The 18,789-nt window shown below is 39.8% G+C and overlaps 1 protein-coding gene and 2 long non-coding RNA genes across 3 annotated transcripts; 2 read left to right on the forward strand and 1 right to left on the reverse strand.

The window, feature by feature from the left end:
* Positions 1–4,834: 4,834 nt before the first annotated feature.
* Positions 4,835–6,081, forward strand: LOC130095700 (uncharacterized). The gene is made up of 3 exons (XM_056262455.1): positions 4,835–4,873; positions 5,305–5,481; positions 5,571–6,081. Exons 1-3 carry the CDS (start codon positions 4,835–4,837, stop codon positions 6,075–6,077), a joined length of 723 nt encoding a protein of 240 aa, XP_056118430.1. The 3' UTR covers positions 6,078–6,081.
* A 1,183-nt stretch (positions 6,082–7,264) lies between these two features.
* On the reverse strand, positions 7,265–7,720 carry LOC130101480 (uncharacterized). The gene is made up of 3 exons (XR_008808999.1): positions 7,656–7,720; positions 7,475–7,560; positions 7,265–7,323 (listed from the first exon to the last, which is right to left on the reverse strand). It is a non-coding gene; the product is annotated as an uncharacterized LOC130101480 (long non-coding RNA).
* A 3,985-nt stretch (positions 7,721–11,705) lies between these two features.
* On the forward strand, positions 11,706–12,502 carry LOC130101250 (uncharacterized). Its single transcript, XR_008808964.1, has 3 exons — positions 11,706–11,789; positions 11,852–11,917; positions 12,450–12,502. It is a non-coding gene; the product is annotated as an uncharacterized LOC130101250 (long non-coding RNA).
* Positions 12,503–18,789: the final 6,287 nt, after the last annotated feature.

An 18,789-nucleotide genomic window follows, 5' to 3' on the forward strand; every position in this document is an offset into this window, starting at 1 on the left:
AAAATGCAGGACCTCCCACAGGCTATGTGTCTCCTCTTCGGTCTGATCTACGCTCTAGAACTGAATTACCCAAAATCACTTGCTGCAAAATCACCCAAAATGTTTGATTTTATCCATCCGTTTGATTTCATCCAAATTTTTAAATTTAAAAAGAATGCATACATTACGTTTACATGTTCAGTACATTAACAGAATGTGAGACTTAAGTGTAATGTTTAAGTGATCAGAGTTGTACAATTGATGTAGTGCACTACTTAATGTTGGACATTGTTGCCACCTTTAGAGTTATGTACATGGTGTGACTCATTTCCATTTCACATTTTGGTCAATAAAGACTCAAAGGATCAATATGTTGTTTATTGTATTATTAAAGTGCAGTATGCACAAAGCTTACTGTCAAAAATAATAACTTTTAAATTTAGAATTAAATTCTAATTTCAGTTAAATTTTCATGTTGAGTGTCACAGGTCGGGGGGGGTGGGGGGTGGGGGGGCAAGCCAGACTGCACCCACCCCTCATACCCAGGACCACCTTGAGGAACGTACCAGAGACCAGACATACAAGCGGAATTAAAATAAACAATCTTTATTGAATAATAAAAAAAGGAGATTAAAAAGTCTTGACGTGAGTTTGTATCTTTTTCCAGGAAGGGGGACCCGCCTTTGGACCCTGGAGAGCAAGGGGTTTGACTGCCGTCCCAGCAGCAGGTAAGTGTCTGGGTAAGTCAAACTTCTTGGGTGCGATGCAGGCGGACAGATGCCCGGACAGAGCTGGACCGGGACCGAGGGCTAGAAGGGGACTCTTCCACCGGACAGGTAAGTGGCGGGTACGTATACCTCTCAAGAAGGCATGCGGGCGGAGGGGCCTCCCTGGAGGACAGGTGGGTAACCAGGTCGGTATGTTCTTGGGCCGTTGGTCGTTCCGAATATGGTCAGCACGGGGGTTGTGGGCCAGGAGAGAATTTCCCGCCCGTCAGGTGGGTAGCCCGGTACGTATTTCCCCTTCAGGCAGGGCACACTCCCGTGTCGTCGCTGGACAAACAGGTGCGGGATCCCTCGAGTCTCTTCCTCGGCTGGAGCGGGTGGCTGTGCAGGCACAAAGTGGTCAGGGCAAACCTCTGCTCCAGACAGGTAGCACACAAGAAGGCAGCAGCAGAAGAATCGTGGCTGGGTATTGTGGCTCTAAACGGACAGCGCTGAGGCCAAGGTGGATCCTTCCTTCAGACAAGCAGCACACACGAAGATAGCAGCAGAAGGATCATCTGGTGGAACAGACAGAGCAATTTATACAGGTGCAGGCACACTCCTCTGTAGGGTGGAGACTCGGGCTTACGGCTGGACTGTGTGGCCCCGGCAGACAGCACTGAGGGTAGGGTTTGTCCCTCCTTCTGACAGGTAATCACACAAGAAGGCAGTGGCAGAAGAGTCTTCTACTTGAATAGACAGGACAAGTTATACGGACAAGCACACTTCTTTTCAACATCAGAACGAGGGCTTATAGCCCGAGCGGGACATGCACATTCAACACTGAGGCTTTGTTCAGCAAACACTGGGCGGAAATATGAACTGGGGAATACTGGCAGTTTAAGTATACATATGCACCCACACACTGCAACCTCGCGTCAAATCCAATACTGTGTGACACTTCAATTCGGGCACTGCATATCCACTCTCACTCTCAGTGCAATAAGGCCAGCACTCACCCAATAGTCAATCCTTCCACTGTTATATTGAATCAGCACTCAGAAGATGAAGAGATGCAGATGACTTCTCACAGCATGGAAAACAGCGTCTTCAATACTCTCTCACACTCAGACGAAGATATCAGGATTCAATGATGACTCAATTCACACTCTTAAGTGACAATTACACTCGTGATAAATACACTTCACAATTCCTTATTCGACTTAGTGCAAGGCATGTATTCACACAGATCCGATGTTTTATTACTTAACTTCCTCTCAGGAATGATGGCGTTCTCCAGTCTTAACTGTATCTCCACACTTCTCCCACTTCCCATCCAGTTCACGTTTCCAGCGTGTATCCACACAGATCACCGTTGCACCCTTAAGCCAGCCAAATCCTCACAGCTCTCTCCAAAGATCCCAGCGGGTTCAAGCCACTGCCAAAGAAAACGATTTCTCCCGGGGGAGTACCACCCTCAATTCCCTCTTCCTTTTCCTTTTAACTGTTTCCTCCAGCCCCGGAGCCCTATCGCTGAACCTCACATCAATCGCCCGCACCTGATACCGTTTTTCTCATCAGCTGCCGCTGTCATGGAAACCAACAACAAGCGGAACCGGCTTGATGTTTCACTGTTATTGTTCCGGAGGGAACACACTTCCAGCGGACATTGGTTCCGCTTCTTTTGTCACTTGTGACATTGAGTTTACTTAAATATACAAGTACATTTGAAGTTAACACTAAGTTAAATGAACTTTATTGTTTAAGTACATTAAATAATCGTCAAGTTTGGTGAACTAAACAATTTAAGTCAAGTCTACATAAGCACCAAGTTAAGTAAACTTAAATAAGCACGTTTTGGGAAACCCCATTACTCAATTAAATTGAGGGAACGAGTTTACTCAAATCAATTGAGTACAATCAACTTATTAGGGTTAAGTTCATCATCATGCTTTTCAAGCAAAACAAACATCCCCTTTCTGTACAATGTGCCTTTCACTGTGATTTCATTACATGCCACTGTAGACTGTGAATCAAAATTGTAACTGGCCACTGCCTCTCTAATCCTGTCACTGTAATCATCAACATAGAATTCTACACCCTTCTGTATCTGTACAACAGGAGGGAACATGCTGCCTGCACCTAGGTAAGCTTGCAGAAGTTGCTGTCTCTCTGCAAGAGTTTTGCAATGATTTTCACTTCTTAAAATAGCTGTGCTTGCTTTCGAATCTCAAAGTCCAGAGGCGAATTAGTGGCCCAAAGTGGTGTATAAGGTCAGGGTAATGACACATGTAATGATGCTTAGGTCGCAAGGGATTATCAGGGAAGAGCTTTTGCCTGGTGCAAATGTATTCTTAGATTAAAACTTTGAGATATGCAACCTGCCCTGTTGTTACAGCTGGTGCACAGACAAGCTCCACTATCTCTCTCAGTTGCAAAATCAGTAGCCATACCTCATTTCTACATGGATCTTTAATCCTGTCACCAATCAAGAGAGGTAGAATCCTAAGAAAACACCAATTCTGAACCGCATGTCCACTTAACCGCTCACTTCCGGGGGAGAGTTCGCCTGGTTTGTCATTTGCATCATTTCCTTTGTATTTGAACTGATTTTTGCATCGATTCAATTGCAAGTATGTAAAATGCTTCTCCTCAACTAAACGACCAACAACCAACAAACAAAGCAAGGTCATAAGAAACAACACCCTCAAATAGATCGTGCCCTAGACATGGTGGGAGCCCAGGCTGACAAACATGGAAATGTGCAAGCTCGTTAAAAGGAGAGTCCCCCTTGATACCAAATACAGAGCCAACAACAGCAGTCTTAATCTTGGACATGGCTTTTATATGACTGCACAGTTCTCGCAGTACCACACAGGTTTGGCTCATTCACAAATGTTGTTTTATTTATCTCACAATATCGGCAGAAATAATCTGCACGACTGAAGTTTTCCACACAAAAAAAAACTATGCAATGGGATCCCAAATTATCTCCTGAAATGGCAACAAGAGTCCATTTCACAATTTTACCATTGGGCATTGAAATACCAGTTTCCTCTAGAAATTTAAGATCCTTGATCAATGGCTCAAAAACAATGGCTCAATATTTGAAGTCGTGTTCCCTACAAAGAAGCACAAGTTGCATGTGATCTGTACTGGATCTATTGTGTGGCAAAATATCAGTCAGAGTACAGTACACCGCTAAAACCTTATGTTTTTTCTTCCCTGAACCAAGAGGGTTTACAACCTCAAAGGCATCCTGATATAAAATGAATGAGGCCAAGAGAATCAGAATCTGTCTCCATTAAAATATTACTCTTAAATCCCTCACCATTCTTAACATCACGTAAAACGTTTCCAGGAGTAGGTGGTTGAGAATGTGTGTACGCATGCTGTTCTTGCACAGATCTGCTTTTAAACAGTGCAGCCAATGTTTCCTTTATAGGTATATACTGGGCAGAACACTCTTTGCCATTTTCATCATTGTCTAAAAATAATGGCACAGGCTCCACATAGTCAAAATGACTTTTAAAAAAAAGATCTTTCTTTTTTGGTCTGTATTTAACAGCTCCCTGTTATAAAACCTCAGACGCTAACCCTAACCTAATTTCAAATTTCTGTACCTGTTAGATCTACCCGAAAAACTCCCAAAACATTGTTTATTTCATATGTAGCCTTTCTTTGTTCTTATTGTATTTATTTCTGCTATGTGTAATTTGATTATTTGTTCTTACTTTATTACTGACTGCTTGTCTTTAATAATATTTTAAATTCACATTAATTAGGCTGGTAGTTTTTGTAGTATCAAAATTGGAAAAAAGAATTGATATTTCACTGGTGTCTTAAAATTTGTACCACTAGCCCAATCCTCAGCACTGAGCCCTTCTGGAGCTGCTCTAAATATGTGATGTGCTATTAAATGAAAGATAAAATATGACAAAGCAATAGAATGAACAGTGAAAGTAACAGAAGCTCATACAATGCATTTTAGCAGGCTTAATTAAAGGCACACTATGCAAGAATTGTGTTTTTGTGAAACAGCGACCCGCTGTTCGCTGTGGTGTACTTGCACTGTCGTAAATAACCGTACCCCCCCCCTCCCCCCCCACCACACGCCACACGCCCCACACCCCTGGAAAGAAGCGTCAGACATGCAACAGGCACAGATAGACTCCAAAGATAGTGACCAGGTAATGTTTCACGATTTCATACAAATATCATGCTACTGCATAATCTACTGAAATACTGATGATGGTAATAGGATAATAATAACTATATGTCAAGTGTTAGACTACTTTATAATAATAAAGTTTCCTATCGCGTTAGCTGGCTTATAACGTTTTTACATGATTGTTGCTAAATCACAAGTAAATAGCCTATAGTCTACGACTACTGTATAATTTCATTTGTGTTTTTTGATTGTAATGTAAACATTACAAAATAAGTTAAATGTACGTTGCATTATTTCATAACATTGGCCGTTATGATGTCATTAGACATGATTATTGCAATTTATCATAATAGTTTGCAAATTGTGCTCGTTTACACTATTTGCAACCTCTAGGCTTATATATGTCCTGATAATTATGAGAGATATTGACAACTGTTCTCATGATAACAGCAGGAATCAACGTCAACAGCGTCGTCTGATATCCCTCAGGCGATTGGGGCCATATCAAAGAAAAAGAAACCTACGCGGAGGAGACCATCGAAAGGGGGGAAGGCCGCAAAAACTATAGACCCTGAGGAGCAGTCGAGGCTGCAGGAGCTGCGGTCAAGACGTGCAGCTGAAATGAAGGTTTGTTTATTATTGGTCAAGACATCATTTTAGATATTTTCAGCCTTTCCACTAATATATATATACTAACCAATTGTTTTGCGTTGTAGGTAAAACTGCATTCCCTGGAGTCTGTGCAGAAGTACAGGTTGTTGAATACAATCCTCACAAGGTTGCCAGGTCTTATGTTTGATGTGATGGCCATGTTTGAAGTATCCCAGAGCCCTGACCCTGTTGGAGATGTCCTGCATTGGTGCACTTGCACCAATTGCAGAGAAATGGACACAGACCTGGAAAGGCTTTGCTGTCACCAGATACCTACAAATTGCATAACCAACATGGCACACATGGAGTTCTATGTGTTGGATGAGGGGGTCTTGCGGCTGGCCCGTGCGGCCTGGAATTACATTTTTGCTGTTGATGACAGCCAGGAGCCGGGTGTAGAACAGCGTCAATATAGACATGCCGCCTACAGACAGTTTGTGCTGTGGCAGCATGGCCGCCTGGGTGTGGGCAACAGAGTGGTGATCCCCAGCTGTTGTGTCTGGAAGATACGGATCAAATTCCCCGACCCAAGAGGCCGATATACAGGATTCCGGGTGCACCGCCTTCAATAGTTTTTTTTTTAATTAGCCTTTGTAATTAGTTATACAGCTATTTCTAAACAGCATCTTATGGAAGAAACATTTGTGAATGTGAATTGTATGTTTTGTTCCCTGTTACCTCTGCAATTGTGCACTTTACTTCTATTTATTTTAGTTTAACTTATTTTTTGTTTGCATGTAAATAAAGACATTTTCCAAAAAGTTCAATATTATACATCATTTATTACAACTATTTACAAGGACCAGATTACAGTACAATAGTCACTGCGGAGGAATGTCTCCTCTTTCAATATGGGCCTGCACTAGTTCTGCAGTGGGTGGTGGCAGTACAGCACCAAGCAAACCCCAGCGCCTTGGGTCATCGGACCTGAGCGTCTGTTTGCGGGGAAGGCCTCTCCCACTTGCAATTCTTCTCCCAAGAATGGACTATTTATTGTATTATTCTATTATTGTAATCTAATGCGGCAAGCAAAACTCGCGTCCTGTATACAGGTGGGCTGTAGGCGAAGCGCTTTGCCGCATACATCAGTATATGATTTTGGAAGCTTTCCAAATCAGAAGTGGTCCTGGCGGGGAGGGAGGAGGCACACAATAGTAACACTTCTTACCACAATGGCATAAAGGTAAAATCTGTTCAACCATCACTTCCAGCCTTCACTCAACAAACAATTACAAAAATGTGCAACAGACACATCTACCAAGACTGTGAATGAAGTAGAATATGGCTATGTATAAGTGTAGTTTCAGTATGTACATTTGTAAATAAATACAATATCTACTTTAGTGCATGTGTAATTGCATGACAGTTGATGCATACCTGAAGTTGATGAACTTCTTCACCTGGCTCAACCAGCGCTTGTCAAGCACGATTGCTGTAAGTGCCTGATGAGCTGCTGAACCTGTAATCACATATCAGAGTGAGTAAAAATCACAATCTCAGAGCAAATGAAAATCAAGTGACTACAATCGTTCAAACCTTGATGGATCCATGGCTTGTTTTGGCTGCCTTCATCCAGAGGCTCATGTTCACAGCATCCAGTTGCCCATGAATGTTGATTGCGGACATGGTGTAGGACTCCATGCCACATCATCTGCAGAAATGGACCACCACACATTACATACAGCTAGAAACTTCACCCTTCTGCATGCCAGAATTGAACTGCTCCTCGGTTAATACTTGTTTGCAGCAATTCCAAAAGTGATTAACGATGTCCTTCATCCAGGCTAGAATTGAATTCAGATTTTTTATTGTGCCAGCCTGATTGCACAATGCAAAGGAAACAAAGCCACGGTTAATATATTGCTGCAAAATATTACATTACCAACGCAGTAAGGCAAGTCAATGCAATCTTCAGCTTCAGGGCATAGATTAGTCGTAGAATACAGAATAAATTTGGATGATTGCATACCCGTCGTAACTTCTTTCCAAGATTTTTGGCAGCATGCCATATGTCGAGAGAGTGGTGAATATTTTTGTAGCGCCCACGCTCTGGATCTGTAACAAATAACACAGCATTTGTAATGGCACAATTATCAGTGGAAAAGAAAAAGCAATGGCTCTAGACAACACATCCAATAAGTTATCCTTACTAAGCAAGGCAGAGATTTGTGGGTGGGCATCCGTGACAACTTCTCGGACAGGAATTTCCTGGATTCAGGGGTTAAAGTGAGGAGGGGGGGGTTATCTTCAATGGCACTATTTTGGCACCACGTATTACAGATGTATCATAATGGAATCTTTTTATGAATGAAGGCCAGTATTACTAATATTATAGCTACTGATATCTCGATGAAAATGATTTTCCCCAAAATTTTAAACATTTATTAGGCTTATAATTTAAGTGAACTTAAAACAATTCTCACTTAAACCCATAATAAATGTCATTTACCTGTGCCATACAGAAATTGAATATGGTTATAAAACAGTCTGCACTGCATAAATTATAAATGAAATATAGATTAATCCTTATCAAAGCTACAAGCGTTCTTTAGTCAAGAGCAGTGAGTAATTTTCTCTGTTCCCTCTGTTCTTTAGGTTAACTTTACTGACAGACAGAATTAATGGCTGCTGTCACTTTAAGATCTGTCGCTGCTGACAGGATCTCACACATCTCATTCTCTCACTACTATTTACTTCCATTTAAGATTTTATTTAACTAATTTAACACTGATCTTGTGAGGATACTCGACAAAATGGACATTTTGGCATAAGTGTGTCTTATTGTTCGTTCAAGCGCGAAAGAGAACTCGATACTGGCGCGCGTCTTTCTGTGCGTCGTGTGTGCGTGTGTCAGGAGGACATTCACTGACAGCGCGTCTTGTCGCGCATGATGAATGCATGGTTTAAAGCATTTGCATGAATAAGAGCGTGATCATAATCCTAGCTAAAGGATGACAGAAAGAACGGATGCTGCGTTATTGCAAAGCTGGACAAAAATGAATCGCATGCGTTAACATTGACAGCACTTGTCATACATTGCTGACAGAAAATATTGCGGTTTGAAGTGGACTCGTTTTCATGGTAGGCCTAACGTTACACCGAATGTTTTTTTAGTAAGCTACACAGAATGTTCTACATTAAATATTTAGCTAACAGTCTGAAGTTACCCATTATCCTGACCTGAGCTAATTTCCTGAATCAACCAACTCACATCTCCTTTCTTTCTTTTCATCCATGAGGACATTAGTCACCTGTTGTTGTTTCTGGCGTTTCATCACTGACTGTGTCGCAATCTATTTTTTTTTACAGTCTATGGTTGCAACCGCTATCCCTGCTAATTAGAACTTTCAGTGAGCTATTTTACACAGGCTCGGTCCGGCTCCCGGGGGGGTGGGGGCATGTCCCCTTTGTCCGCATAGGAAATTACGCCGGTGGGTACATCATCCCCAGGCTTCATGAACTTGCGCTCCATGCTTTCGCCGACGACGCTAACGTGACGTATGGATCTCAATCACACTGTGTTGCCAGGACCCTTCTGATAGACTTGTAACGTTAGTTAGAGCTGCGTTCCTCTCATATGAATGGTAGGTGAAATCAATTGACTCGAAAATATTAAACCGCATGCAAGTTCCCTTCTCTTTTTTTTTTGTCCTCACGGCCGCACGCCGGAGATCCGGCACGGTGCCGGAATACTTTAAGCCCTGTGGATTAGTGGGTCCATGTAGACTGGGCAACTTCCGGCAAATTTAGATTTGCTCTGAAAGTTAGTCTGGCAAAGAGCTCATTCAAGCCCATTTCCAATCCGCCGAAATCGAGGCACCAATCAGAAATGTTGGGGCGGGCTTTACACGACGACGACAGCGCTGGGATTTTGAAGCAGATTTTGTAGCCTACATTACAAAGATGGTGTAACTTACACACACCGGCGGCACCGTTCGGCGTCTGTCCACGGCGCCCAGCTACGGCTTAGGACCTTGTTCAAAATCCTGCCGTGCCACAGAGCGCGATTTACATATTTTTATATTAAATTTACATTTATTTGTCTCAAATCGTCGTTAATCTATATACTGACTTCAACCTGTGCTGCAATATACATTTAGTTTTACAATCATTTACAGAAATCAGCTACTTGAATAAAAATTGCTGATGTTATCGGATTTTCAGGTGAAATTCTCAATTCATTCAGTTAACGGACGCTCTGAGTTAAAGTGTTCAGACTGCAGACTTCACAACGGTTGTGTTTAATTGTACAGTACAATCATAACATAGTAGAGACATTATCTTAATTCCATAATGTCCTTAAACATAACATTACTATATTGCTGGCCATAAACTGACAAAGTGCGTGTCTGGTGTGCGATAGGCTACCTCGAGTTGTCATAGATGCGGCGCTGCGCTTCTCGTTTGGTGCGACCCCCTGAAGGTTCTGAAATGCAAACATTTTTTGACTAGGCCTAACGTTACTTTTATTAATTAATTTATTTTTCACCCACGGAGGAAAACATAAATCGGCGCCTATGCCCGCAACACCACTAGTTTCAGAACCCCAGCGCCAGAACCCCAGCCACAGAACCGGAAGTGATGGGCGGAGTTATTGACAATGAGACAAGCAATGGCGGAGAACGCGGTGAGTTGTCTAATATTTTTGACATTATGTGGTGAAAAAGTATAGCATATATTAAGTTCAGCATTTATCTGCTAAATGTTTAATGTGTGCTTGGCTTTATCATCTTATTGAAGCTTGAATATGTTGTCATACTTTATTGTATTAAACATTTTTTCTACGGATGGTTCGATTAATTTTTTGAGATGGAGGACACAACCCCGACCTCAATGATGGTCCCAACCAGTATTAAGTGTTAATATATCCTGATGCAAGTTATTGTATGTAATTATCCATTGTTACTAGCCTGACTTCGTCATACTCATATTCTAGTCAGAATGTGAGTCTGATACTGCTCCATAGGGCTTTGATTATGAGGCGTGTCTTAACCGAACCAGGAAAAAAAAACTCTGCACTCAATTGGATAGACCTTCAACCAATCAGAGCAACGCAGTAAGTCAGCTACATAGTTGCATAGCATAGTTTCAACAGACCTCAACTGCACGCACACTGGAAGAAGTAGTCAAATAATGAGTGTTACTTCTTTTACTTGGTCCTCCATGAGTGCGACCAAACGAGAAACCACAACGACCGCAGGGCTTTCATTACGTCCCTTCTTCGTTCTTAGCGACCATCGGAGCCAGCTGATAAAATAAACTTTTGCAGAATCCCGTAGGAAGGACGACAAACACATCTTTCCGATCGACAAATGCCTTGATTGCAGTTCTCTGTTCGTCTTTTAAAATTAATGCGCTGCCGATTTCTTTTACAACAGACGCGATAGCGGAATCTATACATCTCAGTTCTCCAGCTGCAGTCATCTCTGAGGGAAACCAGTTCAACCCAAGCGCTCTTTGATAACGTGATGATTACGTCACTGCAGATCATTTGTCCATCATCGTATAAAGCCCCCCCAGGCAATTTGATTGGCCCGACTAATTCTGAACCGATCATAATTACTCCTCAATGGATCGAGTCCAGACCGAATTTCCCGACCAAAAAATGTTGTGGGCGGGGTTCGGGCTGGCATCCAGGCTACATTGTTACTATTACAGCAGAAAATGAAATGGTGTGTAACATCAAACACCTGTCTTCCAGTAGAGTGTGTTGGGATTGTCTGCCAAGTCATTGGCAATCAGCAATGGTATGTGAATGACAGTTTTCAGTTTTATTTGATGTTGTAATGGCACTCACAAATCAGAATTTATGAATTTGAAATGCAGATTTTTTTTTATATATATACTATGTAATTTCTTCTCTCATTTGTCTTTAAGTTGAATGGGCTTTGGGTACAGATGACCCAGATGAGACAATTGGCAAAGTTGGAAACTTGGTTCTGAAAAGGAAAGATTTCTGTACTCTAGGTCTCAATGAGCTGTTGGAGGCAACAGTGAGTTGACATACAATAACAATAAGAAATGTTTGTGACCGTTTACAGTTCTCTTTTTAAAAATGGCAGATTGCAAATAGCTGTCTTGAAGAAATCGCATTGGTGGCTAAGGAATGAGTACGTTTTTGTCAAGTTGCAAATCTTAAATAGTCAGAGACCTAGTCGTCTAGCTTGTGTACAGTCTTACATTGGTATGTTATGTTGTGGGGAATGGATGTGTGGACAGCCAATGCATAAATTGTGGTGACCTGGTTGCCTCCAAATAAATTGGACCCATCCTTGTCATTTCCAGTGAGGCCACAAGGTTACAAAACATTCACAGCAGTGACCAATTTTATTTTATTCATCTATAGGATTGCTTTGCACTGAAAGATTACATTGTCTTCCCTGCTTGGAAGCCAGCACACTGGATGTTGTGTGTAAATTATTTGTAATCTGGCTATTTATTGTAACTTTGCAGTGTTGTCTGAAAATTGCCTGCTTTTGTCTTATCACAATTCAGAAATACCATTTTATGATTCAGAAGTACTAACACTTTTTTGCAGGTCATGAAGCTAAAAGATAGGCACATGTACCACTTAGATTCAACTAATCTATATGGGTTGGGTGATGAGAGATATGTGAAAGTTTTCAGGTGGCAAAAATAAATATAGAAGAGAAAATGTTCAAGGTTCTCAGTTCAGGTTTGCTGTTCAAGGTTCGCTGTTCAATGTGTGTGTTCAAGTTTTGCCATTCAGAGTGTCCCGTTCAAGAGTTTAATAAACTTGCGTAATGGTTACTTGCATTATGTTCTGATTTTGCATGCTGTGACAGTTTTCACGAGAAAGACCCAAATACTATTGACTGCTATGTTTTTGCATGGATTCAGAGCTTCAAACTGTATGTGCTGCACAATGTAAGTTTTTTTCATATTAACAAATCTGTTTTATTATTTGTGTATTTTTGTTGCAGGAAGATGACAGCCAAAATTGCACCTGGCACATAGGTGTTACTGAAAAACAAGGTTGGTTATAAAGAAGTCTGCTAAAGTTGGGACTGTTAAAGTGTCAAACTCTTAATAACCTCATGCTTCTCCTTTTCTTTTTCTTTTTTAGGATATCCGCCAACCGATTGGTGGTATAGACCGTGGAGTCTTCATGTTGATGGTGAGACATTATGTTTTGATATAAATAAACCAATGATTGGTGTGGTGTTTTTTGTTTTTTTTTATTATAAAGTTGTTAAATAAGGAACAAGGAAGCATTTTTTTTTTTTTTTTTTGACGTTTATAGATTAATCCTTCCTTAATTTTAGCTTTTTTCCAGTATCTTGTTTTGGGAGCACCCTTTGATTTTACATCTGTAAGTAATTACCAGTTCAAGTAATTTACCTTTATGATGTTGTAGCAGTTGAAATATCAAGATTTCTCTATTTTTGTCTTCCAGTGCGACTTTCCAAACATACGGAGATGGTGGGATCTTATTCTACTGTAGACACTGGACATTTACTCCAGCCCACTGTTACATTTGCACTATCTTCTGATAAATTTTAAATTAACCAAGATATGTATATTCCAGTGCAGAAACCCTACAAGAGTCCCTTCCAAGTGAATAACAACCTACGCTTAGCAGCAGTGAGGCAGTGTGTGTGTATATCTTAGTTAACATATAATATAATTATAACATACAATACATTTATAAGAAATATTAAAGTCACATTTTCCTTTAATATTCTGTAATGAAGGAGATCTCAATAATCCGGCACATGAAAGGGGTCCAGTGGAAGAGCCTCTTTTCATTCAAATGAATGAAGAAGAAAAGGGAAAGGCCCTCAACTGTCTCCTGGAACAGTCAGTAGCTTCCAGAGAGCCCTTTGTATTTTTTTTTGTGTTCAGATGACATAAAGTTATTTTTGCTAGAATGTAAGGACAAAATGGGCCTGAGAGTGAATTCCTCATTTGATACATTTTAAGTTTAATTTATACAGGATTGTCATTTGTTGTATACATTTTTATTGTTTCTTTTAAAACAATGCTGCTTTCTCTCTCTCTCTCTCTCTCTCTCTCTCTCTCTCTCTCTCTCTCTCTCTCTCTCTCTCTCTCTCTTTTAGATTTTTGACATGTTTTAGTTTACATAAAGAAAAATGCGTGCTGCACATGTTCTTCTGAAATAAAGTATATTTTATATATAAAATGGTCTTAAGGTTCAAGCATTATTTTTCAACATCATGATCAGGAAGTAACTCTCGTAATATGCACCAGCACACCACGTGATTGGCCGCCCCAGACATCTATCCAGGCACGAGGACACCGCCAGCCAATCAACGAGCCCGTGAAATTAATGATTGATGGTTCTTTCGGGTCATGTCTTTTAAGTGCATACCAACTTGGGATTTCATATTCTCCTCTCTTCTCTTTCTTTCTGCAACTCGTATGAATGTGTGTTTGTGTTAGATATAAGTTTTGTGTAAGAAAAATCAATAAAGTCTTGTATTTTAAAGATAAGTGTTCTTGTGTTATGTGCTTACAAATTTAATGTCTTAAACTGCTGATCTAAGTTACCTTGCTAATAAATAGTGTTTCACTATAGTTTGGATATTTATATCCGCTGCAGAGCTGATAGTTACGGCCAGTTCAAATGAATGCTGGACGAGTCATTTGCTCGGCTGTATAAGTGATTCTTTCAAGATTCCCTATAAATTAATTAATAATTCCCTTTGAGCTAAATTGACCTGTCTGACCCTTACAATTGCATAAGGTTTATTTTAGGTTTCAGACATTTAAACACACATAAGTACTATCAAAACAATACATTTATAGTTTGTAAAATACACACTGATGTCTATCGAAGCGGCAATAACAATCCTTTCAAATGTAAATTGACGAGGTGTCTTATTCATATCAGATACACAGTGTAAGTAACTAGAAAGTTTACTCTATTCTTCTACCACTTCAACTGCCACTCACTTTCTTGTTTTTCGGGAAAAGGGGATGAATTGACGTGTTGTAAATCTGACAGATCCGATTCTCTGAACTGCGGCACGGCGGCCAAACTTACATGGCGGCGCTCATCACGCATTATAGATCAGCTAACATGATCATTATAATGTTTTTTTCAACAACAAGACACATTCACTTGCATTTATTTGAGAAAAAGAATATTAAGTAGTTGATGACAGCCAACGAGTTTGTGAATATTTTGAATAAAAAAGGAAAAACTAAAAAAAGCGATACATCTGCCATACAGCGCTATACATCAACATGCAAAGTCATTATGGATAGTATTTTTAAAAAAGGGTGCCGACCAAATTGTAAGTCGATACGACCAACTGAGAAAGTTAGTCGCACCAGTGCAACCAGTGGGAAGAATGAATCTACAGCCCCTGGATAACAAAGTATAACAGAACATAAAATCTGTATGAAGTAATTAATTGACTGACCAACCTGTGAAATGGGTTGCATGATGTTTTTTATTGTTCTGCCAGTGACTCCACCCTTACTCTGAAACAGCTTTATCATGCTGTCTGAATACTGGTCAAGCATAGCAAGAAACTTCAACTCTAGTGGGACTGTAGTGATTTGCATGAACTCACTGTTGATCTGTTACCTAATTTTCTTTGCATTTGTTTTACTTTTTAATTTTTTATTCAAATGAAAGTAAATTAGCATGTCTATGTAGAATAGAAAGAAATAAAAAACACTTACCTCATCGACATTAAAGGGAGCTGGCCATCGATTTTTAAACTCTGTTACCATTGGCTTGTCCTGAACCACTTCTATGTAAAAAGGTTCACTCCATCTTTTCTTTGACTACTTTGTCATTGTTTCTCTTTCTAATCTCAGTCCAAAGCTCAACTCTTTCCTTCTCCAGACTGTCAGATGTTTCTCCCTTTGGATGCTGAGGGCAGTAATTTACTTCTGCTCTTCTAGGCTTATTGATGTTTGAAGCAGCATGGCACTAATCTTGGTGTTTGTACTTTGAGTTTATGCTTACTTCTGAACACCCAATACTTATGAGCTTAGTACGAAAGTTTGCCATCTTATACTTGAGGCTTATTTTCCACCCATAGCAACCATTGTAGGAGCCTTGTTCTTGCAAGCAGGGTTGTTTATTAATTAATGCTTCTGCATTAATCTAAAATTTCTAGGATGTGGGACATCAGCTTGGAGATGGACTAAGAGGAGTTCCATTAGCATGGTATTCAGAATTGGCCTGCTGTAGAATTGTAGAATTAATTCAGAGTCATAGGAGAAGCGTGGAATTGGGAATGCAAGTGGCCATGGGGTAGATCTTGATGTGGATTGCACTGACCCATCAGGAGAAGAAAGAAGAACAGTGTTGTCAGTTTAAAACGAAGAGACAGAGGCAGAATTATCTGACTTGCAGTGTTAAGCGAGTAGGAGTTAATGCTGCAGTCAAGTTTTGTCCTGTAGTCTTTAAGATGACTTTTAACGTTCCTTTGTCTTGAACATCATTTATTGATGTCAAGTTAACAAACTCGCCACCAAAATCGTCGTCTTGATATTGCAAGCAGATATCCCCATCAAGCTGTAACATTTCAGGGATTTTTTGTGCATGGTCCTCAGTAGAACTAGGAAGCCCTTCAACTAGGATCAACTTCCTGGGGTCATCATCAGCTAAAATTACTCTTAGGTTTCACTGGTTGAGCCATTGCTCTATTTATCAGTCTGAAGAGAGGATACATAAAATATATCACACATATAAGAATTAAGGCAATAGTGCTTTTAAATTAGATAGTTAAAAGGTACACTTTGTAACTTTTGATGCTGAGGTTACTAAACATAACTCCATGCGTCTTGCATAAGAACACTAGCAGTTTTAAAATCTTCGTAATATAGTTGTATCTGAAGAGCATGTTCTTTGTGTCCAAATAATGTATGGTTTTGGATGTATGAACAATTATTAATGTCTTTGTAAATGCATCTTGATGAATCTTTACGAGCAGGAAACAGTGGTAAAGTCTAGAGATGGTGAACAGAGACTCAAGAGTTCTTAAAATGGGCACAAACATAAATTTGTCACTGTCAGAAACTTGGCTGTATACACACACTAAAAACTCCTGGGTCAAAAATAACCCATAGTTAGGTTATTTTTGACCCAACTCCTGGGTTAAAAAGGGACCAACTAATTTCTGGTTTATTTCAACCCAGAAAATTGGGTTATTCTTTTTGACCCAATTTCTGGGTCAAAAGAACAACCCAAATATCTGGGTTTAAATAACCCAGAAATTAGTTGGTCCCTTTTTAACCCAGGAGTTGGGTCAAAAATAACCTAACTTGGGTTACTATGCAAGGATGCCTTATTTCAGAAAATAAAACTTTGTTTTAAATTATATTACTCACTTCAAGCACTTTTACATTTTATTGCATTAAATTAAATTGTATATATTTAAAAAAAACACGCACACTTGGACATATTTATTTTCCTATTTATTTTAGGTCAGACTGTAATGATAAGAAAAAATAGAAAAATAAACAACTCTGAAACATTCAACAAAATAACCGGATTAAACTTTAAATTCAATCCAGTTTAAAGCCTTAAGAAGGCTTTAAGTCTTTAAACATTAGTTGTCATTTAATGCAGTTTAAAACAATTAAACAGTTGTGCAAAAGCCTTAAGAAGGCTTTAAGTCTTTAAACATTAGTTGTCATTTAATGCAGTTTAAAACAATTAAACAGTTGTGCAAAAGCCTTAAGAAGGCTTTAAGTCTTTAAACATTAGTTGTCATTTAATGCAGTTTAAAACAATTAAACAGTTCTGCAAAAGCCTTAAGAAGGCTTTAAGTCTTTAAACATTAGTTGTCATTTAATGCAGTTTAAAACAATTAAACATTTTTGCAAAAGCCTTAAGAAGGCTTTAAGTCTTTAAACATTGGATGTGTCACTTAATGCAGTTTAAAACAATTAAACAGTCCTGCAATTAAGTAAGGAAGTCTTAAGGAATTTGACGGGTTTTGATTCAGATCCCTCAATCTGATACACAACTTGCTGCAGAAATTCCCATGCGGAAGCACACTGCTTGGGGTAGTTGATATCAAGAACATAAAATGCCTTGAAGCACAGGTCAACTGCCCCAAGCAGTGTGCTCTGAGGGAGTGCTTGACCAGCTAATATGACAAATGCCTGAGATGCACATTGCTGGGGATCTCCCAGCGCCAGAACAGAGGGGAATGGCTTTGATTGATGGAGGTATTCCACCATCAGGGACGTGCACAGGGGGGTTGCTCAGGTTGCCCGGGCAACTGCCCATATGCCCTTCTCACTCAAGTTGCCCTTCTCACTCAAGTTGCCCTTTCTGAGAAAAAAATTAAATCGTACAATGGATGCAGGATTTCACGTAGGCCTAGATTAAAAAAAAAAAAAAAATCGCAAAGCCTCATTCACTTCCATTCGGGCACCGAAAGTGAAAGTCAGTATGAAGGGCAAACGCTGCACGCGACCATAGACTGCACGCGACCGGCGTAGGCCCACGCAAATTACTTAAGGCCACGCCTCCATCTCGTGTCATAGTCATAGCGCGCCGTCAAATGTGTAGCTACAACATCTACGACAAAATGAAGCGAAACTATGCTTCTGGTCACGAAAAGAGGAAGAAGAAAAAAACCATGAGAGTGAATTGCGGGAACAACAATCAGGTAAACTTGTGTTCTCTCCTCTCTAAGTTTGATGTCAGCAAAGTTTGATGTTTTTCGGTCTTGCTAACCTAGCTGGGCAGGCAGTGCATCTCTTGCATCACTTTGTGGCTGACAAAAGTGAGAGTAAAATACAATTATTTATTACGTTTGATTTTGATAAACGACAAAGTGCAACGGTGTTTTTTACTGCAGCTCGGAAAACATAACCGCGTCGCGTGTGTTATCATGCGTTCATATGCGCGTTGCCGAAATGAAACTCGCATTTTTCAAGCAGAAATATGTGGAGACCAGACATACTGTACAATACATGCACGTGAATGATGCCACTCTTAATCAAAGTACACATTATACTTTTAAAACAAGACACTGATTATCAAGTCTCAGTGTAGTTACAAACTCTAAACAACTGCACTAATTATGCAAGATAGAAAGCAATGTATTGACAATTTGACATTGATTGACTATTGATTTATAGGCTATATTGAATTAAAAATGTTGATTAGCTGGACATACTGGTCAAAATGGATGCACATCCCTCAGTAAATAATAACCATAAATCAAGAATTGCTTCAACATGCATAATAAAAAAAAATAAAAAAATCATACTGATGCCGAAAATGCCCAGGCTGTAGAAAGAACCAAAGTTAATCCCAAAAGC

This window comes from Rhinichthys klamathensis, unplaced genomic scaffold (assembly GCF_029890125.1).
Source record: "Rhinichthys klamathensis goyatoka isolate OS25496 unplaced genomic scaffold, OSU_Roscu_1.1 h1tg000011l_1, whole genome shotgun sequence".
NCBI classification, from domain to species: Eukaryota; Metazoa; Chordata; class Actinopteri; order Cypriniformes; family Leuciscidae; genus Rhinichthys; species Rhinichthys klamathensis.